Raw genomic sequence first — 24,697 nt, 5'->3', positions numbered from 1 at the left:
CCTCAGTGTGTGGGGGTGACAGTGTGTGGAGGCAGGGGTACCTCAGTGTGTGGGGGTGTGTGTGGAGGCTGGGGTACCTCAGTGTGTGGGGGTGACAGTGTGTAGAGGCTGGAGTACCTCAGTGTGTGGGGGTGACAGTCTGGAGGCTGGGGTACCTCAGGGTGTGGGGGTGACAGTGTGTAGAGGCTGGGGTACCTCAGTGTGTGGGGGTGTGTGGAGGCTGGGGTACCTCAGTGTGTGGGGGTGACAGCGTGTAGAGGCTGGGGTACCTCAGTGTGTGGGGGTGACAGCGTGTGGAGGCAGGGGTACCTCAGTGTGTGGGGGTGTGTGTGGAGGCTGGGGTACCTCAGTGTGTGGGGGTGTGTGTGGAGGCTGGGGTACTTCAGTGTGTGGGGGTGTGTGGAGGCTGGGGTACCTCAGTGTGTGGGGGTGACGGCGTGTGGAGGCTGGGGTACCTCAGTGTGTGGGGGTAACGGTGTGTAGAGGCTGGGGTACCTCAGTGTGTGGGGGTGACAGTGTGTGAAGGCTGGGGTACCTCAGTGTGTGGGGGTGACAGCGTGTGGAGGCAGGGGTACCTCAGTGTGTGGGGGTGTGTGTGGAGGCTGGGGTACCTCAGTGTGTGGGGGTGACAGTGTGTGGAGGCTGGGGTACCTCAGTGTGTGGGGGTGACAGCGTGTGGAGGCAGGGGTACCTCAGTGTGTGGGGGTGTGTGTGGAGGCTGGGGTACCTCAGTGTGTGGGGGTGACAGTGTGTGGAGGCAGGGGTACCTCAGTGTGTGGGGGTGACAGCGTGTGGAGGCAGGGGTACCTCAGTGTGTGGGGGTGACGGCGTGTGGAGGCTGGGGTACCTCAGTGTGTGGGGGTAACAGCGTGTAGAGGCTGGGGTACCTCAGTGTGTGGGGGTGACAGTCTGGAGGCTGGGGTACCTCAGTGTGTGGGGGTGACAGCGTGTGGAGGCAGGGGTACCTCAGTGTGTGGGGGTGACAGCGTGTGGAGGCTGGGGTACCTCAGTGTGTGGGGGTGTGTGGAGGCTGGGGTACCTCAGTGTGTGGGGGTGTGTGTAGAGGCTGGGGTACCTCAGTGTGTGGGGGTGACAGCGTGTGGAGGCAGGGGTACCTCAGTGTGTGGGGGTAACAGTGTGTGGAGGCAGGGGTACCTCAGTGTATGGGGGTGTGTGTAGAGGCTGGGGTACCTCAGTGGGTGGGGGTGACAGCATGTGGAGGCAGGGGTACCTCAGTGTGTGGGGGTGTGTAGAGGCTGGGGTACCTCAGTGTGTGGGGGTGACAGCGTGTGGAGGCAGGGGTACCTCAGTGTGTGGGGGTGTGTAGAGGCTGGGGTACCTCAGTGTGTGGAGGTGACAGTGTGTGGAGGCTGGGGTACCTCAGTGTGTGGGGGTGTGTGGAGGCTGGGGTACCTCAGTGTGTGGGGGTGACAGCGTGTGGAGGCAGGGGTACCTCAGTGTGTGGGGGTGTGTGTGGAGGCTGGGGTACCTCAGTGTGTGGGGGTGACAGCGTGTGGAGGCTGGGGTACCTCAGTGTGTGGGGGTGACAGCGTGTGGAGGCAGGGGTACCTCAGTGTGTGGGGGTGTGTGTGGAGGCTGGGGTACCTCAGTGTGTGGGGGTGACAGCGTGTGGAGGCTGGGGTACCTCAGTGTGTGGGGGTGTGTGTGGAGGCTGGGGTACCTCAGTGTGTGGGGGTGACAGCGTGTGGAGGCAGGGGTACCTCAGTGTGTGGGGGTGACAGTGTGTGGAGGCTGGGGTACCTCAGTGTGTGGGGGTGTGTGTGGAGGCAGGGGTACCTCAGTGTGTGGGGGTGTGTGTGGAGGCTGGGGTACCTCAGTGTGTGGGGGTGACAGCGTGTGGAGGCTGGGGTACCTCAGTGTGTGGGGGTGTGTGTGGAGGCAGGGGTACCTCAGTGTGTGGGGGTGTGTGTGGAGGCTGGGGTACCTCAGTGTGTGGGGGTGACAGCGTGTGGAGGCTGGGGTACCTCAGTGTGTGGGGGTGTGTGTGGAGGCTGGGGTACCTCAGTGTGTGGGGGTGACAGCGTGTGGAGGCAGGGGTACCTCAGTGTGTGGGGGTGTGTGTGGAGGCTGGGGTACCTCAGTGTGTGGGGGTGACAGTGTGTGGAGGCTGGGGTACCTCAGTGTGTGAGGGTGACAGTCTGGAGGCTGGGGTACCTCAGTGTGTGGGGGTGTGTGTGGAGGCTGGGGTACCTCAGTGTGTGGGGGTGACAGCGTGTGGAGGCTGGGGTACCTCAGTGTGTGGGGGTGACAGTGTGTGGAGGCAGGGGTACCTCAGTGTGTGGGGGTGTGTGTGGAGGCTGGGGTACCTCAGTGTGTGGGGGTGACAGTGTGTAGAGGCTGGAGTACCTCAGTGTGTGGGGGTGACAGTCTGGAGGCTGGGGTACCTCAGGGTGTGGGGGTGACAGTGTGTAGAGGCTGGGGTACCTCAGTGTGTGGGGGTGTGTGGAGGCTGGGGTACCTCAGTGTGTGGGGGTGACAGCGTGTAGAGGCTGGGGTACCTCAGTGTGTGGGGGTGACAGCGTGTGGAGGCAGGGGTACCTCAGTGTGTGGGGGTGTGTGTGGAGGCTGGGGTACCTCAGTGTGTGGGGGTGTGTGTGGAGGCTGGGGTACTTCAGTGTGTGGGGGTGTGTGGAGGCTGGGGTACCTCAGTGTGTGGGGGTGACGGCGTGTGGAGGCTGGGGTACCTCAGTGTGTGGGGGTAACGGTGTGTAGAGGCTGGGGTACCTCAGTGTGTGGGGGTGACAGTGTGTGAAGGCTGGGGTACCTCAGTGTGTGGGGGTGACAGCGTGTGGAGGCAGGGGTACCTCAGTGTGTGGGGGTGTGTGTGGAGGCTGGGGTACCTCAGTGTGTGGGGGTGACAGTGTGTGGAGGCTGGGGTACCTCAGTGTGTGGGGGTGACAGCGTGTGGAGGCAGGGGTACCTCAGTGTGTGGGGGTGTGTGTGGAGGCTGGGGTACCTCAGTGTGTGGGGGTGACAGCATGTGGAGGCAGGGGTACCTCAGTGTGTGGGGGTGTGTAGAGGCTGGGGTACCTCAGTGTGTGGGGGTGACAGTGTGTAGAGGCTGGGGTACCTCAGTGTGTGGGGGTGACAGCGTGTGGAGGCAGGGGTACCTCAGTGTGTGGGGGTGTGTAGAGGCTGGGGTACCTCAGTGTGTGGGGGTGACAGTGTGTAGAGGCTGGGGTACCTCAGTGTGTGGGGGTGACAGCGTGTGGAGGCAGGGGTACCTCAGTGTGTGGGGGTGACAGTGTGTAGAGGCTGGGGTACCTCAGTGTGTGGGGGTGACAGCGTGTGGAGGCAGGGGTACCTCAGTGTGTGGGGGTGACAGCGTGTGGAGGCTGGGGTACCTCAGTGTGTGGGGGTGACAGCGTGTGGAGGCAGGGGTACCTCAGTGTGTGGGGGTGTGTGTGGAGGCTGGGGTACCTCAGTGTGTGGGGGTGACAGCGTGTGGAGGCAGGGGTACCTCAGTGTGTGGGGGTGTGTGTGGAGGCTGGGGTACCTCAGTGTGTGGGGATGACAGCGTGTGGAGGCTGGGGTACCTCAGTGTGTGGGGGTGACAGCGTGTGGAGGCAGGGGTACCTCAGTGTGTGGGGGTGTGTGTGGAGGCTGGGGTACCTCAGTGTGTGGGGGTGACAGTGTGTAGAGGCTGGGGTACCTCAGTGTGTGGGGGTGACAGCGTGTGGAGGCTGGGGTACCTCAGTGTGTGGGGGTGACGGCGTGTGGAGGCTGGGGTACCTCAGTGTGTGGGGGTGACAGTGTGTAGAGGCTGGGGTACCTCAGTGTGTGGGGGTGACAGCGTGTGGAGGCAGGGGTACCTCAGTGAGTGGGGGTGTGTGTGGAGGCAGGGGTACCTCAGTGTGTGGGGGTGTGTGTGGAGGCTGGGGTACCTCAGTGTGTGGGGGTGACAGCGTGTGGAGGCTGGGGTACCTCAGTGTGTGGGGGTGACAGCGTGTGGAGGCAGGGGTACCTATGTGAATCATGGCTTCATGGTTCCTCTTGATGTTTCTGTATCTGATCTTCTCCCACTGCTGCAGCTCAGCCCACTCGCTCCTGGTGAAGAAGACCCTGAGGTCCTCATACTGGTCCTCCTGAGGTGCACATCAACAAACCCACTAACACCCACTGTGTCTCTCCCAGTCACAGGGCAGTAATAATCACTACAGTAATAATCACTGTGTCTCTCCCAGTCACAGGGCTGTAATAATCACTACAGTAATAATCACTACAGTAATAATCACTGTGTCTCTCCCAGTCACAGGGCTGTAATAATCACTACAGTAATAATCACTGTGTCTCTCCCAGTCACAGGGCTGTAATAATCACTGCAGTAATAATCACTACAGTAATAATCACTGTGTCTCTCCCAGTCACAGGGCTGTAATAATCACTACAGTAATAATCACTGTGTCTCCCCCAGTCACAGGGCTGTAATAATCACTACAGTAATAATCACTACAGTAATAATCACTGTGTCTCTCCCAGTCACAGGGCTGTAATAATCACTGCAGTAAAAATCACTGTGTCTCTCCCAGTCACAGGGCTGTAATAATCACTACAGTAATAATCACTGTGTCTCCCCCAGTCACAGGGCTGTAATAATCACTGCAGTAATAATCACTGTGTCTCTCCCAGTCACAGGGCTGTAATAATCACTACAGTAATAATCACTGTCTCTCCCAGTCACAGGGCTGTAATAATCACTACAGTAATAATCACTACAGTAATAATCACTGTGTCTCTCCCAGTCACAGGGCTGTAATAATCACTACAGTAATAATCACTACAGTAATAATCACTGTGTCTCTCCCAGTCACAGGGCTGTAATAATCACTGCAGTAATAATCACTACAGTAATAATCACTGTGTCTCTCCCAGTCACAGGGCTGTAATAATCACTGCAGTAATAATCACTGTGTCTCTCCCAGTCACAGGGCTGTAATAATCACTACAGTAATAATCACTGTGTCTCTCCCAGTCACAGGGCTGTAATAATCACTGCAGTAATAATCACTGTGTCTCTCCCAGTCACAGGGCTGTAATAATCACTACAGTAATAATCACTGTGTCTCTCCCAGTCACAGGGCTGTAATAATCACTACAGTAATAATCATTGTGTCTCTCCCAGTCACAGGGCAGTAATAATCACTACAGTAATAATCACTGTGTCTCTCCCAGTCACAGGGCTGTAATAATCACTACAGTAATAATCACTGTGTCTCTCCCAGTCACAGGGCTGTAATAATCACTACAGTAGTAATCACTACAGTAATAATCACTGTGTCTCTCCCAGTCACAGGGCAGTAATAATCACTACAGTAATAATCACTGTGTCTCTCCCAGTCACAGGGCTGTAATAATCACTACAGTAATAATCACTACAGTAATAATCACTGTGTCTCTCCCAGTCACAGGGCAGTAATAATCACTACAGTAATAATCACTGTGTCTCTCCCAGTCACAGGGCGTAATAATCACTACAGTAATAATCACTGTGTCTCTCCCAGTCACAGGGCAGTAATAATCACTACAGTAATAATCACTGTGTCTCTCCCAGTCACAGGGCTGTAATAATCACTACAGTAATAATCACTACAGTAATAATCACTGTGTCTCTCCCAGTCACAGGGCTGTAATAATCACTACAGTAATAATCACTGTGTCTCTCCCAGTCACAGGGCAGTAATAATCACTACAGTAATAATCACTGTGTCTCCCAGTCACAGGGCTGTAATAATCACTACAGTAATAATCACTGTGTCTCTCCCAGTCACAGGGCAGTAATAATCACTACAGTAATAATCACTGTGTCTCCCCCAGTCACAGGGCTGTAATAATCACTACAGTAATAATCACTGTGTCTCTCCCAGTCACAGGGCAGTAATAATCACTACAGTAATAATCACTGTGTCTCCCCCAGTCACAGGGCTGTAATAATCACTACAGTAATAATCACTACAGTAATAATCACTGTGTCTCTCCCAGTCACAGGGCTGTAATAATCACTACAGTAATAATCACTGTGTCTCTCCCAGTCACAGGGCAGTAATAATCACTACAGTAATAATCACTGTGTCTCTCCCAGTCACAGGGCTGTAATAATCACTACAGTAATAATCACTACAGTAATAATCACTGTGTCTCTCCCAGTCACAGGGCTGTAATAATCACTGCAGTAATAATCACTGTGTCTCTCCCAGTCACAGGGCTGTAATAATCACTACAGTAATAATCACTGCAGTAATAATCACTGTGTCTCTCCCAGTCACAGGGCTGTAATAATCACTACAGTAATAATCACTGTGTCTCTCCCAGTCACAGGGCAGTAATAATAACTACAGTAATAATCACTGTGTCTCCCCCAGTCACAGGGCTGTAATAATCACTACAGTAATAATCACTACAGTAATAATCACTGTGTCTCTCCCAGTCACAGGGCTGTAATAATCACTACAGTAATAATCACTGTGTCTCTCCCAGTCACAGGGCAGTAATAATCACTACAGTAATAATCACTGTGTCTCTCCCAGTCACAGGGCTGTAATAATCACTACAGTAATAATCACTACAGTAATAATCACTGTGTCTCTCCCAGTCACAGGGCTGTAATAATCACTACAGTAATAATCACTGTGTCTCTCCCAGTCACAGGGCTGTAATAATCACTACAATAATAATCACTGTGTCTCCCAGTCACAGGGCTGTAATAATCACTGCAGTAATAATCACTACAGTAATAATCACTGTGTCTCTCCCAGTCACAGGGCTGTAATAATCACTACAGTAATAATCACTACAGTAATAATCACTGTGTCTCTCCCAGTCACAGGGCAGTAATAATCACTGCAGTAATAATCACTACAGTAATAATCACTGTGTCTCTCCCAGTCACAGGGCTGTAATAATCACTACAGTAATAATCACTGTGTCTCTCCCAGTCACAGGGCTGTAATAATCACTGCAGTAATAATCACTGCAGTAATAATCACTGTGTCTCTCCCAGTCACAGGGCTGTAATAATCACTACAGTAATAATCACTGTGTCTCCCCCAGTCACAGGGCTGTAATAATCACTACAGTAATAATCACTGTGTCTCTCCCAGTCACAGGGCTGTAATAATCACTACAGTAATAATCACTACAGTAATAATCACTGTGTCTCTCCCAGTCACAGGGCTGTAATAATCACTGCAGTAATAATCACTACAGTAATAATCACTGTGTCTCTCCCAGTCACAGGGCTGTAATAATCACTACAGTAATAATCACTGTGTCTCTCCCAGTCACAGGGCTGTAATAATCACTACAGTAATAATCACTGTGTCTCCCCCAGTCACAGGGCTGTAATAATCATTGCAGTAATAATCACTGTGTCTCTCCCAGTCACAGGGCTGTAATAATCATTACAGTAATAATCACTGTCTCTCCCAGTCACAGGGCTGTAATAATCACTACAGTAATAATCACTACAGTAATAATCACTGTGTCTCTCCCAGTCACAGGGCAGTAATAATCACTACAGTAATAATCACTGTGTCTCTCCCAGTCACAGGGCTGTAATAATCACTACAGTAATAATCACTACAGTAATAATCACTGTGTCTCTCCCAGTCACAGGGCTGTAATAATCACTGCAGTAATAATCACTACAGTAATAATCACTGTGTCTCTCCCAGTCACAGGGCTGTAATAATCACTACAGTAATAATCACTACAGTAATAATCACTGTGTCTCTCCCAGTCACAGGGCTGTAATAATCACTACAGTAATAATCACTGTGTCTCTCCCAGTCACAGGGCAGTAATAATCACTGCAGTAATAATCACTACAGTAATAATCACTGTGTCTCTCCCAGTCACAGGGCTGTAATAATCACTGCAGTAATAATCACTACAGTAATAATCACTGTGTCTCTCCCAGTCACAGGGCAGTAATAATCACTACAGTAATAATCACTGTGTCTCTCCCAGTCACAGGGCTGTAATAATCACTGCAGTAATAATCACTACAGTAATAATCACTGTGTCTCTCCCAGTCACAGGGCTGTAATAATCACTACAATAATAATCACTGTGTCTCTCCCAGTCACAGGGCTGTAATAATCACTGCAGTAATAATCACTACAGTAATAATCACTGTGTCTCTCCCAGTCACAGGGCTGTAATAATCACTACAGTAATAATCACTGTGTCTCTCCCAGTCACAGGGCAGTAATAATCACTACAGTAATAATCACTGTGTCTCTCCCAGTCACAGGGCTGTAATAATCACTACAGTAATAATCACTGTGTCTCTCCCAGTCACAGGGCAGTAATAATCACTACAGTAATAATCACTGTGTCTCTCCCAGTCACAGGGCTGTAATAATCACTACAGTAATAATCACTGCAGTAATAATAACTACAGTAATAATCACTGTGTCTCTCCCAGTCACAGGGCTGTAATAATCACTACAGTAATAATCACTGCAGTAATAATCACTACAGTAATAATCACTGTGTCTCTCCCAGTCACAGGGCTGTAATAATCACTACAGTAATAATCACTGTGTCTCTCCCAGTCACAGGGCTGTAATAATCACTACAGTAATAATCACTACAGTAATAATCACTGTGTCTCTCCCAGTCACAGGGCTGTAATAATCACTGCAGTAATAATCACTGTGTCTCTCCCAGTCACAGGGCTGTAATAATCACTGCAGTAATAATCACTGTGTCTCTCCCAGTCACAGGGCTGTAATAATCACTACAGTAATAATCACTGTGTCTCTCCCAGTCACAGGGCAGTAATAATCACTACAGTAATAATCACTGTGTCTCTCCCAGTCACAGGGCTGTAATAATCACTACAGTAATAATCACTGTGTCTCCCAGTCACAGGGCTGTAATAATCACTACAGTAATAATCACTGTGTCTCTCCCAGTCACAGGGCTGTAATAATCACTACAGTAATAATCACTGTGTCTCTCCCAGTCACAGGGCTGTAATAATCACTACAGTAATAATCACTGTGTCTCCCCCAGTCACAGGGCTGTAATAATCACTACAGTAATAATCACTGTGTCTCTCCCAGTCACAGGGCTGTAATAATCACTGCAGTAATAATCACTGTGTCTCTCCCAGTCACAGGGCTGTAATAATCACTACAGTAATAATCACTGTGTCTCTCCCAGTCACAGGGCTGTAATAATCACTACAGTAATAATCACTGTGTCTCTCCCAGTCACAGGGCTGTAATAATCACTACAGTAATAATCACTACAGTAATAATCACTGTGTCTCTCCCAGTCACAGGGCAGTAATAATCACTACAGTAATAATCACTGTGTCTCTCCCAGTCACAGGGCTGTAATAATCACTACAGTAATAATCACTGTGTCTCTCCCTGTCACAGGGCTGTAATAATCACTACAGTAATAATCACTGTGTCTCCCAGTCACAGGGCTGTAATAATCACTACAGTAATAATCACTGTGTCTCCCAGTCACAGGGCTGTAATAATCACTACAGTAATAATCACTGTGTCTCCCCCAGTCACAGGGCTGTAATAATCACTACAGTAATAATTACTGTGTCTCTCCCAGTCACAGGGCTGTAATAATCACTACAGTAATAATCACTACAGTAATAATCACTGTGTCTCTCCCAGTCACAGGGCTGTAATAATCACTACAGTAATAATCACTGTGTCTCCCCCAGTCACAGGGCTGTAATAATCACTACAGTAATAATCACTGTGTCTCTCCCTGTCACAGGGCTGTAATAATCACTACAGTAATAATCACTGTGTCTCTCCCTGTCACAGGGATGTAATAATCACTACAGTAATAATCACTGTGTCTCCCAGTCACAGGGCTGTAATAATCACTACAGTAATAATCACTACAGTAATAATCACTGTGTCTCCCAGTCACAGGGCTGTAATAATCACTACAGTAATAATCACTACAGTAATAATCACTGTGTCTCTCCCAGTCACAGGGCTGTAATAATCACTACAGTAATAATCACTGTGTCTCCCCCAGTCACAGGGCTGTAATAATCACTACAGTAATAATCACTACAGTAATAATCACTGTGTCTCTCCCAGTCACAGGGCTGTAATAATCACTACAGTAATAATCACTACAGTAATAATCACTGTGTCTCTCCCAGTCACAGGGCTGTAATAATCACTACAGTAATAATCACTGTGTCTCCCCCAGTCACAGGGCTGTAATAATCACTACAGTAATAATCACTGTGTCTCTCCCAGTCACAGGGCTGTAATAATCACTACAGTAATAATCACTACAGTAATAATCACTGTGTCTCTCCCAGTCACAGGGCTGTAATAATCACTACAGTAATAATCACTACAGTAATAATCACTGTGTCTCCCCCAGTCACAGGGCTGTAATAATCACTACAGTAATAATCACTGTGTCTCTCCCAGTCACAGGGCTGTAATAATCACTACAGTAATAATCACTGTCTCTCCCAGTCACAGGGCTGTAATAATCACTACAGTAATAATCACTACAGTAATAATCACTGTGTCTCCCCCAGTCACAGGGCTGTAATAATCACTACAGTAATAATCACTGTGTCTCTCCCAGTCACAGGGCTGTAATAATCACTGCAGTAATAATCATTACAGTAATAATCACTGTGTCTCTCCCAGTCACAGGGCTGTAATAATCACTACAGTAATAATCACTACAGTAATAATCACTGTGTCTCTCCCAGTCACAGGGCTGTAATAATCACTACAGTAATAATCACTACAGTAATAATCACTACAGCCCATTACTGCTCTGCTGAACGAGATAATTACATCGAAAATGACAGGAAAGAGATCTCACCTCCTCCTCTGAGCTGCTCATGTCTTGGCGTTTCACTTGATCTCTAATCCTCCCCCTAGACTGAAATAGATGAAGATTCAGTTCAAGTGAGCCTACAGTCACAGTGGGGTCCTGTTAGATCGGAGTGGGATGGGGTTAGATCACAGTGGGGTTAGATCAGAGTGGGGGTCAGGTTAGATCACAGTGGGGTCCTTTTGGATCGGAGTGGGGGTGGAGTTAGATAAAAAATGAAGAATATTCCTGCGGGGGGGCTGAGGGGCTGGGGGGTACAGGACGTGTGAGATCTGAGATTATATTTATATATAATATATTAATATTCCTGCGGGGCTGAGGGGCTGGGGGTTACAGGACGTGTGAGATCTGAGATTATATTTATATATAATATATTAATATTCCTGCGGGGGGGCTGAGGGGCTGGGGGGTACAGGACGTGTGAGATCTGAGATTATATTTATATATAATATATTAATATTCCTGCGGGGCTGAGGGGCTGGGGGGGTACGGGACGTGTGAGATCTGAGATGATATTTATATATAATATATTAATATTCCTGCGGGGGGGCTGAGGGGCTGGGGGGTACAGGACGTGTGAGATCTGAGATTATATTTATATATAATATATTAATATTCCTGCGGGGCTGAGGGGCTGGGGGGTACAGGACGTGTGAGATCTGAGATGATATTTATATATAATATATTAATATTCCTGCGGGGCTGAGGGGCTGGGGGTACAGGACGTGTGAGATCTGAGATGATATTTATATATAATATATTAATATTCCTGCGGGGCTGAGGGGCTGGGGGTACAGGACGTGTGAGATCTGAGATGATATTTATATATAATATATTAATATTCCTGCGGGGCTGAGGGGCTGGGGGTACAGGACGTGTGAGATCTGAGATGATATTTATATATAATATATTAATATTCCTGCGGGGGGGCTGAGGGGCTGGGGGGTACAGGACGTGTGAGATCTGAGATGATATTTATATATAATATATTAATATTCCTGCGGGGCTGAAGGGCTGGGGGTACAGGACGTGTGAGATCTGAGATGATATTTATATATAATATATTAATATTCCTGCGGGGCTGAGGGGCTGGGGGTACAGGACGTGTGAGATCTGAGATGATATTTATATATAATATATTAATATTCCTGCGGGGCTGAGGGGCTGGGGGGTACAGGACGTGTGAGATCTGAGATGATATTTATATATAATATATTAATATTCCTGCGGGGCTGAGGGGCTGGGGGTACAGGACGTGTGAGATCTGAGATTATATTTATATATAATATATTAATATTCCTGCGGGGCTGAGGGGCTGGGGGTACAGGACGTGTGAGATCTGAGATGATATTTATATATAATATATTAATATTCCTGCGGGGCTGAGGGGCTGGGGGGTACAGGACGTGTGAGATCTGAGATTATATTTATATATAATATATTAATATTCCTGCGGGGCTGAGGGGCTGGGGGGTACAGGACGTGTGAGATCTGAGATGATATTTATTTATAATATATTAATATTCCTGCGGGGCTGAGGGGCTGGGGGGTACAGGACGTGTGAGATCTGAGATGATATTTATATATAATATATTAATATTCCTGCGGGGCTGAGGGGCTGGGGGGTACAGGATGTGTGAGATCTGAGATGATATTTATATATAATATATTAATATTCCTGCGGGGCTGAGGGGCTGGGGGGTACAGGACGTGTGAGATCTGAGATGATATTTATATATAATATATTAATATTCCTGCGGGGCTGAGGGGCTGGGGGTACAGGACGTGTGAGATCTGAGATGATATTTATATATAATATATTAATATTCCTGCGGGGGGGCTGAGGGGCTGGGGGGTACAGGACGTGTGAGATCTGAGATTATATTTATATATAATATATTAATATTCCTGCGGGGCTGAGGGGCTGGGGGGTACAGGACGTGTGAGATCTGAGATGATATTTATATATAATATATTAATATTCCTGCGGGGCTGAGGGGCTGGGGGTACAGGACGTGTGAGATCTGAGATGATATTTATATATAATATATTAATATTCCTGCGGGGCTGAGGGGCTGGGGGGTACAGGACGTGTGAGATCTGAGATGATATTTATATATAATATATTAATATTCCTGCGGGGGGGCTGAGGGGCTGGGGGGTACAGGACGTGTGAGATCTGAGATGATATTTATATATAATATATTAATATTCCTGCGGGGGGGCTGAGGGGCTGAGGGGCTGGGGGGTACAGGACGTGTGAGATCTGAGATGATATTTATATATAATATATTAATATTCCTGCGGGGCTGAGGGGCTGGGGGGTACAGGACGTGTGAGATCTGAGATGATATTTATATATAATATATTAATATTCCTGCGGGGCTGAGGGGCTGGGGGGTACAGGACGTGTGAGATCTGAGATGATATTTATATATAATATATTAATATTCCTGCGGGGGGGCTGAGGGGCTGGGGGGTACAGGACGTGTGAGATCTGAGATGATATTTATATATAATATATTAATATTCCTGCGGGGCTGAGGGGCTGGGGGTACAGGACGTGTGAGATCTGAGATGATATTTATATATAATATATTAATATTCCTGCGGGGCTGAGGGGCTGGGGGGTACAGGACGTGTGAGATCTGAGATTATATTTATATATAATATATTAATATTCCTGCGGGGCTGAGGGGCTGGGGGGTACAGGACGTGTGAGATCTGAGATGATATTTATATATAATATATTAATATTCCTGCGGGGGGGCTGAGGGGCTGGGGGTACAGGACGTGTGAGATCTGAGATGATATTTATATATAATATATTAATATTCCTGCGGGGCTGAGGGGCTGGGGGTACAGGACGTGTGAGATCTGAGATTATATTTATATATAATATATTAATATTCCTGCGGGGGGGCTGAGGGGCTGGGGGGTACAGGACGTGTGAGATCTGAGATGATATTTATATATAATATATTAATATTCCTGCGGGGCTGAGGGGCTGGGGGGTACAGGACGTGTGAGATCTGAGATGATATTTATATATAATATATTAATATTCCTGCGGGGCTGAGGGGCTGGGGGTACAGGACGTGTGAGATCTGAGATGATATTTATATATAATATATTAATATTCCTGCGGGGCTGAGGGGCTGGGGGTACAGGACGTGTGAGATCTGAGATGATATTTATATATAATATATTAATATTCCTGCGGGGCTGAGGGGCTGGGGGGTACAGGACGTGTGAGATCTGAGATGATATTTATATATAATATATTAATATTCCTGCGGGGCTGAGGGGCTGGGGGTACAGGACGTGTGAGATCTGAGATTATATTTATATATAATATATTAATATTCCTGCGGGGCTGAGGGGCTGGGGGTACAGGACGTGTGAGATCTGAGATGATATTTATATATAATATATTAATATTCCTGCGGGGCTGAGGGGCTGGGGGGTACAGGACGTGTGAGATCTGAGATGATATTTATATATAATATATTAATATTCCTGCGGGGCTGAGGGGCTGGGGGGTACAGGACGTGTGAGATCTGAGATGATATTTATTTATAATATATTAATATTCCTGCGGGGCTGAGGGGCTGGGGGGTACAGGACGTGTGAGATCTGAGATGATATTTATATATAATATATTAATATTCCTGCGGGGCTGAGGGGCTGGGGGGTACAGGATGTGTGAGATCTGAGATGATATTTATATATAATATATTAATATTCCTGCGGGGCTGAGGGGCTGGGGGGTACAGGACGTGTGAGATCTGAGATGATATTTATATATAATATATTAATATTCCTGCGGGGCTGAGGGGCTGGGGGTACAGGACGTGTGAGATCTGAGATGATATTTATATATAATATATTAATATTCCTGCGGGGGGGCTGAGGGGCTGGGGGGTACAGGACGTGTGAGATCTGAGATTATATTTATATATAATATATTAATATTCCTGCGGGGCTGAGGGGCTGGGGGGTACAGGACGTGTGAGATCTGAGATGATATTTATATATAATATATTAATATTCCTGCGGGGCTGAGGGGCTGGGGGTACAGGACGTGTGAGATCTGAGATGATATTTATATATAATATATTAATATTCCTGCGGGGCTGAGGGGCTGGGGGGTACAGGACGTGTGAGATCTGAGATGATATTTATATATAATATATTAATATTCCTGCGGGGGGGCTGAGGGGCTGGGGGGTACAGGACGTGTGAGATCTGAGATGATATTTATATATAATATATTAATATTCCTGCGGGGGGGCTGAGGGGCTGGGGGGTACAGGACGTGTGAGATCTGAGATGATATTTATATATAATATATTAATATTCCTGCGGGGCTGAGGGGCTGGGGGGTACAGGACGTGTGAGATCTGAGATGATATTTATATATAATATATTAATATTCCTGCGGGGCTGAGGGGCTGGGGGGTACAGGACGTGTGAGATCTGAGATGATATTTATATATAATATATTAATATTCCTGCGGGGGGCTGAGGGGCTGGGGGGTACAGGACGTGTGAGATCTGAGATGATATTTATATATAATATATTAATATTCCTGCGGGGCTGAGGGGCTGGGGGGTACAGGACGTGTGAGATCTGAGATGATATTTATATATAATATATTAATATTCCTGCGGGGCTGAGGGGCTGGGGGTACAGGACGTGTGAGATCTGAGATGATATTTATATATAATATATTAATATTCCTGCGGGGCTGAGGGGCTGGGGGGTACAGGACGTGTGAGATCTGAGATGATATTTATATATAATATATTAATATTCCTGCGGGGCTGAGGGGCTGGGGGGTACAGGACGTGTGAGATCTGAGATGATATTTATATATAATATATTAATATTCCTGCGGGGCTGAGGGGCTGGGGGGTACAGGACGTGTGAGATCTGAGATGATATTTATATATAATATATTAATATTCCTGCGGGGCTGAGGGGCTGGGGGGTACAGGACGTGTGAGATCTGAGATTATATTTATATATAATATATTAATATTCCTGCGGGGCTGAGGGGCTGGGGGTACAGGACGTGTGAGATCTGAGATGATATTTATATATAATATATTAATATTCCTGCGGGGCTGAGGGGCTGGGGGGTACAGGACGTGTGAGATCTGAGATGATATTTATATATAATATATTAATATTCCTGCGGGGCTGAGGGGCTGGGGGTACAGGACGTGTGAGATCTGAGATGATATTTATATATAATATATTAATATTCCTGCGGGGGGGCTGAGGGGCTGGGGGGTACAGGACATGTGAGATCTGAGATTATATTTATATATAATATATTAATATTCCTGCGGGGCTGAGGGGCTGGGGGGTACAGGACGTGTGAGATCTGAGATGATATTTATATATAATATATTAATATTCCTGCGGGGCTGAGGGGCTGGGGGGTACAGGACGTGTGAGATCTGAGATTATATTTATATATAATATATTAATATTCCTGCGGGGGGGCTGAGGGGCTGGGGGGTACAGGACGTGTGAGATCTGAGATGATATTTATATATAATATATTAATATTCCTGCGGGGCTGAGGGGCTGGGGGGTACAGGACGTGTGAGATCTGAGATGATATTTATATATAATATATTAATATTCCTGCGGGGCTGAGGGGCTGGGGGTACAGGACGTGTGAGATCTGAGATGATATTTATATATAATATATTAATATTCCTGCGGGGCTGAGGGGCTGGGGGGTACAGGACGTGTGAGATCTGAGATGATATTTATATATAATATATTAATATTCCTGCGGGGCTGAGGGGCTGGGGGGTACAGGACGTGTGAGATCTGAGATGATATTTATATATAATATATTAATATTCCTGCGGGGCTGAGGGGCTGGGGGGTACAGGACGTGTGAGATCTGAGATGATATTTATATATAATATATTAATATTCCTGCGGGGGGGCTGAGGGGCTGGGGGGTACGGGACGTGTGAGATCTGAGATGATATTTATATATAATATATTAATATTCCTGCGGGGCTGAGGGGCTGGGGGTACGGGACGTGTGAGATCTGAGATGATATTTATATATAATATATTAATATTCCTGCGGGGCTGAGGGGCTGGGGGGTACAGGACGTGTGAGATCTGAGATGATATTTATATATAATATATTAATATTCCTGCGGGGCTGAGGGGCTGGGGGGTACAGGACGTGTGAGATCTGAGATGATATTTATATATAATATATTAATATTCCTGCGGGGCTGAGGGGCTGGGGGGTACAGGACGTATGAGATCTGAGATGATATTTATATATAATATATTAATATTCCTGCGGGGCTGAGGGGCTGGGGGGTACAGGACGTGTGAGATCTGAGATGATATTTATATATAATATATTAATATTCCTGCGGGGCTGAGGGGCTGGGGGGTACAGGACGTGTGAGATCTGAGATGATATTTATATATAATATATTAATATTCCTGCGGGGCTGAGGGGCTGGGGGGTACAGGACGTGTGAGATCTGAGATGATATTTATATATAATATATTAATATTCCTGCGGGGCTGAGGGGCTGGGGGTACAGGACGTGTGAGATCTGAGATGATATTTATATATAATATATTAATATTCCTGCGGGGCTGAGGGGCTGGGGGGTACAGGACGTGTGAGATCTGAGATGATATTTATATATAATATATTAATATTCCTGCGGGGCTGAGGGGCTGGGGGTACAGGACGTGTGAGATCTGAGATGATATTTATATATAATATATTAATATTCCTGCGGGGGGGCTGAGGGGCTGGGGGGTACAGGACGTGTGAGATCTGAGATGATATTTATATATAATATATTAATATTCCTGCGGGGCTGAGGGGCTGGGGGGTACAGGACGTGTGAGATCTGAGATGATATTTATATATAATATATTAATATTCCTGCGGGGCTGAGGGGCTGGGGGGTACAGGACGTGTGAGATCTGAGATGATATTTATATATAATATATTAATATTCCTGCGGGGCTGAGGGGCTGGGGGGTACAGGACGTGTGAGATCTGAGATGATATTTATATATAATATATTAATTTTCCTGCGGGGGGGCTGAGGGGCTGGGGGGTACAGGACGTGTGAGATCTGAGATTATATTTATATATAATATATTAATATTCCTGCGGGGCTGAGGGGCTGGGGGGTACAGGACGTGTGAGATCTGAGATGATATTTATATATAATATATTAATATTCCTGCGGGGCTGAGGGGCTGGGGGGTACAGGACGTGTGAGATCTGAGATGATATTTATATATAATATATTAATATTCCTGCGGGGCTGAGGGGCTGGGGGGTACAGGACGTGTGAGATCTGAGATGATATTTATATATAATATATTAATATTCCTGCGGGGCTGAGGGGCTGGGGGGTACAGGACGTGTGAGATCTGAGATGATATTTATATATAATATATTAATATTCCTGCGGGGGGGCTGAGGGGCTGGGGGGTACGGGACGTGTGAGATCTGAGATGATATTTATATATAATATATTAATATTCCTGCGGGGCTGAGGGGCTGGGGGGTACAGGACGTGTGAGATCTGAGATGATATTTATATATAATATATTAATATTCCTGCGGGGCTGAGGGGCTGGGGGTACAGGACGTGTGAGATCTGAGATGATATTTATATATAATATATTAATATTCCTGCGGGGCTGAGGGGCTGGGGGGTACAGGACGTGTGAGATCTGAGATTATATTTATATATAATATATTAATATTCCTGCGGGGGGGCTGAGGGGCTGGGGGGTACAGGACCCCCGGTACCCCACTTTCCCCCGAGAGTACACCCTCGGTACCCCACTTTCTCCTGAGAGTACACCCCCGCGGACCCCCGGTACCCCACTTTCCCCTGAGAGTACACCCCCGGTACCCCACTTCTCCTGGCAGTACCCCCCGCGGACCCCCGGTACCCCACTTCTCCTGACAGTACCCCCGGGGTCCCCCGGAGAGGAAGACGCGACGATACACCGACACCTCCGAGACACCTACCGGACCCGGACCGACCGACCCGCTGCCCGAAGTGTGGAAGAGAAACGGATCTTCCTCCTCCTCACCTCCTCCTGACCTCCTCCTCACCTCCTCCTGACCTCCTCTTCCTCCTCTTCCTGACCTGCTCTTCCTCCTCTTCCTGACCTGCTCTCCCTCCTCTTCCTGACCTGCTCTTCCTCCTCTTCCTGACCTCCTCTCCCTCCTCTTCCTGACCTGCTCTTCCTCCTCTTCCTGACCTGCTCTTCCTCCTCTTCCTCCTCCTGCTGCTCAAACCTCCCGCGTCCCCGGACCGGCGCGAGCGCCGCCACCGCGCCTCCCGGCGCCGCGAGCCGCCCGGCTTTCCCGCCAGAAGCACCGCGGAACCTTCTGGAAGAATAATACATATATAATAATACATATTATTATTATTATTATTATCATCATCATCGTCCTGCTCTCCTGACACTCGAATGAGTGGCGGTCTGCGGAGAGAGACGGAAAAAAGTCAAATAAAGCGGCTGTGTCTGTTCAGATCTGACTGATAAATCCCACCTGTCCGTGTTCAGCTGCAGAAAATAAGATTATTAAAATACAAAACCTGCTGTGGGGGAGAAGGGCGGCTACAGGTCTGGGGACAAGCGGGCAACAACTCTACTGTAAAACAACAAAAAAGAAAAACAATACGAATTTCACATTTTAATAATATAAACACACACACGTACAGCTCTCCTGGAGTTTATTCATCTCCTGTGAGACACACACACACACACACACAGTGTCCCAGTCTGTCCCTCCTGTGAGACACACTCACACATTGGGAGACTGTGTGTGTTTCACAGGAGGGACAGTCTGTTCCTCCTGTGAGACACACACAGTGTACCAGTCTGTCCCTCCTGTTAGACACACACACAGTATCCCTCCTGTGAGACACACACACCGTGTCCCACCTGTGAGACACACACACACGCACAGTCCCAGTCTGTCCCTCCTGTGAGACACACACACACAGTGTCCCAGTCTGTTCCTCCTGTGAGACACACACACAGTGTCCCAGTCTGTCCCTCCTGTGAGACACACACAGAGTGTCCCAGTCTGTCCCTCCTGTTAGACACACACAGTGTACCAGTCTGTCCCTCCTGTTAAACACACACACAGTATCCCTCCTGTGAGACACACACACGCACAGTCCCAGTCTGTCCCTCCTGTGAGACACACACACACAGTGTCCCAGACTGTTCCTCCTGTGAGACACACACACAGTGTCCCAGTCTGTCCCTCCTGTGAGACACACTCAGAGTGTCCCAGTCTGTCCCTCCTGTTAGACACCCACACACACAGTGTCCCAGTGTGTCCCTCCTGTGATATACACACACACAAACACACACAGTCTCCCTCCTGTGACATCACACACACACACATTGTCCCTCCTGTGACATCACACACACACACAGTGTCCCAGTCTGTCCCTCCAGTGAGACACACACACCTAGATGATAATCCAGTCCTCTCCCACACAGCAGCTCTCAGTGGAGGAGAGCAGAGTGATGAGGACAGGTCAGAGGTCATTAGGGGTTATTAGGAGGACTGGACTGGTAAAGACCAGGGGGACACCGGGGTGACACCCCGACACTTTTATAGAGACACCACTGGATTTTAATGAGCACAGAGAATCAGGACATCGGTTTCATGTCTCATGAGAAGGACGGAGCCTTCTTACAGTCCAGTGTCCCCGTCAGTGTCCACCCCTACTCTTTTATAGCTCACCATCACTGTACTGGGGCATCAGAGCGCAGGGTGAGAGCGCCCCCTGCTGGCCCCACTCACACCTCTCCCAGGAGTCTCCCCTCCAGGTACTGGCCAGGTTCCCCCTGCTGGGCTCCAGTGGGCTGTGAGCTGAGGGACAGCGCCCCCTGCTGGGCTCCAGTGGGCTGTGAGCTGGGGGACAGCGCCCCCCGCTGGGCTCCAGTGGGCTGTGAGCTGGGTGAGGGCGCCCCCTGCTGGGCTCCAGTGGGCTGTGAGCTGGGTGAGGGCGCTCTGGAGCGGATCTGAACCAGAACCTCACTGTCGGCCCTCGGTCTTCGAACCCTTGTTTGGTGACATACTGTACGTACTGTACCTACAGTATACATCACCGACAGCAGTAGCACCTGCGCTGCGCTGACGACGACGGCGTCTGGTTCTGGGGCTCCAGGGTCCTGGATGTGGGGTACCCTGGAATTGAACTGCAGAGCACAATGATATTAACACCCTATCACCCTGCAACTCCCAACTGGCAACCCACTGAAGCTCAGCAGGTGTGAGCCTGGTCAGTACCTGGATGGAAGACCTCCTGGGAAAAACTAAAGTTGCTGCTGGAAGACGTGTTAGTGGGGCCAGCAGGGGGCGCTCACCCTGCGGTCCATGTGGGTCCTAATGCCCCAGTATAGTGACGGGGGCACTATACTGTAAACAGGCGCCGTCCTTCGGATGAGATGTAAAACTGAGGTCCTGACTCTCTGTGGTCATTAAAAATCCCAAGGTGCTTCTCGAAAAGAGTAGGGGTTTAACCCCGGTGTCCTGGCCACATTTCCCATTGGCCCTTACCAATCATGGCCTCCTAATAATCCCCATCTCTGAACTGGCTACATCACTCTGCTCTCCTCCCCACTGAGAGCTGGTGTGTGGGGAGCGTTCTGGCGCACTATGGCTGCCGTCGCATCATCCAGGTGGGGCTGCACACTGGTGGGGGTGGAGGGGATCCCCATTACCTGTAAAGCGCTTTGAGTGGAGTGTCCAGAAAAGCGCTATATAAGTGTAAGCAATTATTATTATTATTATTATTATTAATAATAATAATGCCTGGCATGTTACAGTACCAACATCCAGCCACCAGAGGGCTGCCAAACCGACAGCATGCACCTCATCCACTCTGGGGAGGCGAAGGTTAATCAGACCTCGTTAACTCATCAGCCTTCCCTCCAGCCTGCTTGAACCCTGAACCTGTTCTTATAGGTTTACTCCTGGAGAACTACACTACAGCTCCCCACAAGATCACCCCCTGCTCTCCCTCACACAGGAGACAGGTCACCCCTCACTCTGAGCTCCTCTCACACACAGGAGACAGGTCACCCCTCACTCTGAGCTCCTCTCACACAGGAGACAGGTCACCCCTCACTCTGAGCTCCTCTCACACAGGAGACAGGTCACCCCTCACTCTGAGCTCCTCTCACACACAGGAGACAGGTCACCCCTCACTCTGAGCTCCTCTCACACACAGGAGACAGGTCACCCCTCACTCTGAGCTCCTCTCACACAGGAGACAGGTCACCCCTCACTCTGAGCTCCTCTCACACAGGAGACAGGTCACCCCTCACTCTGAGCTCCTCTCACACAGGAGACAGGTCATCCCTCACTCTGAGCTCCTCTCACACACAGGAGACAGGTCACCCCTCACTCTGAGCTCCTCTCACACAGGAGACAGGTCACCCCTCACTCTGAGCTCCTCTCACACACAGGAGACAGGTCACCCCTCACTCTGAGCTCCTCTCACACACAGGAGACAGGTCACCCCTCACTCTGAGCTCCTCTCACACAGGAGACAGGTCACCCCTCACTCTGAGCTCCTCTCACACACAGGAGACAGGTCACCCCTCACTCTGAGCTCCTCTCACACAGGAGACAGGTCACCCCTCACTCTGAGCTCCTCTCACACACAGGAGACAGGTCACCCCTCACTCTGAGCTCCTCTCACACACAGGAGACAGGTCACCCCTCACTCTGAGCTCCTCTCACACACAGGAGACAGGTCACCCCTCACTCTGAGCTCCTCTCACACAGGAGACAGGTCACCCCTCACTCTGAGCGCTGTGCGATAATGACACTGTGACTCTGAGCGCTGTGTGATAATGACACACTGACTCTGAGCGCTGTGCGATAATGACACTGTGACTCTGAGCGCTGTGTGATAATGACACACTGACTCTGAGCGCTGTGCGATAATGACACTGTGACTCTGAGCGCTGTGTGATAATGACACACTGACTCTGAGCGCTGTGTGATAATGACACACTGACTCTGAGCGCTGTGCGATAATGACACTGTGACTCTGAGCGCTGTGCGATAATGACACACTGACTCTGAGCGCTGTGCGATAATGACACTGTGACTCTGAGCGCTGTGTGAAAATGACACACTGACTCTGAGCGCTGTGCGATAATGACACTGTGACTCTGAGCGCTGTGTGATAATGACACTGTGACTCTGAGCGCTGTGCGATAATGACACACTGACTCTGAGCGCTGTGCGATAATGACACTGTGACTCTGAGCGCTGTGCGATAATGACACACTGACTCTGAGCGCTGTGCGATAATGACACTGTGACTCTGAGCGCTGTGTGATAATGACACACTGACTCTGAGCGCTGTGCGATAATGACACGCTGACTCTGAGCGCTGTGTGATAATGACACACTGACTCTGAGCGCTGTGCGATAATGACACTGTGACTCAGCGGTGTGTGATAATGACACACTGACTCTGAGCGCTGTGCGATAATGACACTGTGACTCAGCGCTGTGTGATAATGACACACTGACTCTGAGCGCTGTGTGATAATGACACGCTGACTCTGAGCGCTGTGTGATAATGACACACTGACTCTGAGCGCTGTGTGATAATGACACGCTGACTCTGAGCGCTGTGTGATAATGACACACTGACTCTGAGCGCTGTGCGATAATGACACTGTGACTCTGAGCGCTGTGTGATAATGACACACTGACTCTGAGCGCTGTGTGATAATGACACACTGACTCTGAGCGCTGTGCGATAATGACACTGTGACTCTGAGCGCTGTGTGATAATGACACACTGACTCTGAGCGCTGTGCGATAATGACACTGTGACTCTGAGCGCTGTGTGATAATGACACTGTGACTCTGAGGGCTGTGTGATAATGACACACTGACTCTGAGCGCTGTGTGATAATGACACTGTGACTCTGAGCGCTGTGTGATAATGACACACTGACTCTGAGCGCTGTGTGATAATGACACTGTGACTCTGAGCGCTGTGTGATAATGACACACTGACTCTGAGCGCTGTGCGATAATGACACTGTGACTCTGAGCGCTGTGTGATAATGACACACTGACTCTGAGCGCTGTGCGATAATGACACTGTGACTCTGAGCGCTGTGTGATAATGACACACTGACTCTGAGCGCTGTGTGATAATGACACACTGACTCTGAGCGCTGTGCGATAATGACACTGTGACTCAGCGCTGTGTGATAATGACACACTGACTCTGAGCGCTGTGCGATAATGACACTGTGACTCAGCGCTGTGTGATAATGACACACTGACTCTGAGCGCTGTGTGATAATGACACGCTGACTCTGAGCACTGTGTGATAATGACACACTGACTCTGAGCGCTGTGCGATAATGACACTGTGACTCTGAGCGCTGTGTGATAATGACACACTGACTCTGAGCGCTGTGTGATAATGACACTGTGACTCTGAGCGCTGTGTGATAATGACACACTGACTCTGAGCGCTGTGCGATAATGACACTGTGACTCTGAGCGCTGTGCGATAATGACACACTGACTCTGAGCGCTGTGCGATAATGACACTGTGACTCTGAGCGCTGTGTGATAATGACACACTGACTCTGAGCGCTGTGCGATAATGACACTGTGACTCTGAGCGCTGTGTGATAATGACACACTGACTCTGAGCGCTGTGCGATAATGACACTGTGACTCTGAGCGCTGTGTGATAATGACACACTGACTCT

At 48.7% G+C, this 24,697-nt stretch overlaps 1 protein-coding gene across 1 annotated transcript in view; it reads right to left on the bottom strand.

Moving 5' to 3' along the window:
- The window catches only part of LOC148810301 (uncharacterized), a 39,846-nt gene extending 18,071 nt beyond the window's left edge, over positions 1–21,775 (bottom strand). The window contains exons 1-3 of the mRNA XM_088909100.1: positions 21,770–21,775; positions 21,035–21,136; positions 3,986–4,106 (exon numbers count right to left, since the gene is read on the bottom strand). Of these exons, the coding sequence (XP_088765226.1) occupies positions 3,986–4,106; positions 21,035–21,136; positions 21,770–21,775 (229 nt within the window). The remainder of the gene's footprint in view (positions 1–3,985; positions 4,107–21,034; positions 21,137–21,769) is intronic.
- Positions 21,776–24,697: the final 2,922 nt, after the last annotated feature.

This window comes from Atractosteus spatula (assembly GCF_055471065.1).
Source record: "Atractosteus spatula isolate fAtrSpa1 chromosome 5 unlocalized genomic scaffold, fAtrSpa1.hap1 SUPER_5_unloc_1, whole genome shotgun sequence".
Classification (NCBI taxonomy): Eukaryota; Metazoa; Chordata; class Actinopteri; order Semionotiformes; family Lepisosteidae; genus Atractosteus; species Atractosteus spatula.
The sequence above is the reverse complement of the archived record's forward strand: the minus strand, read 5'-3'. Positions and strand labels throughout refer to the sequence as shown.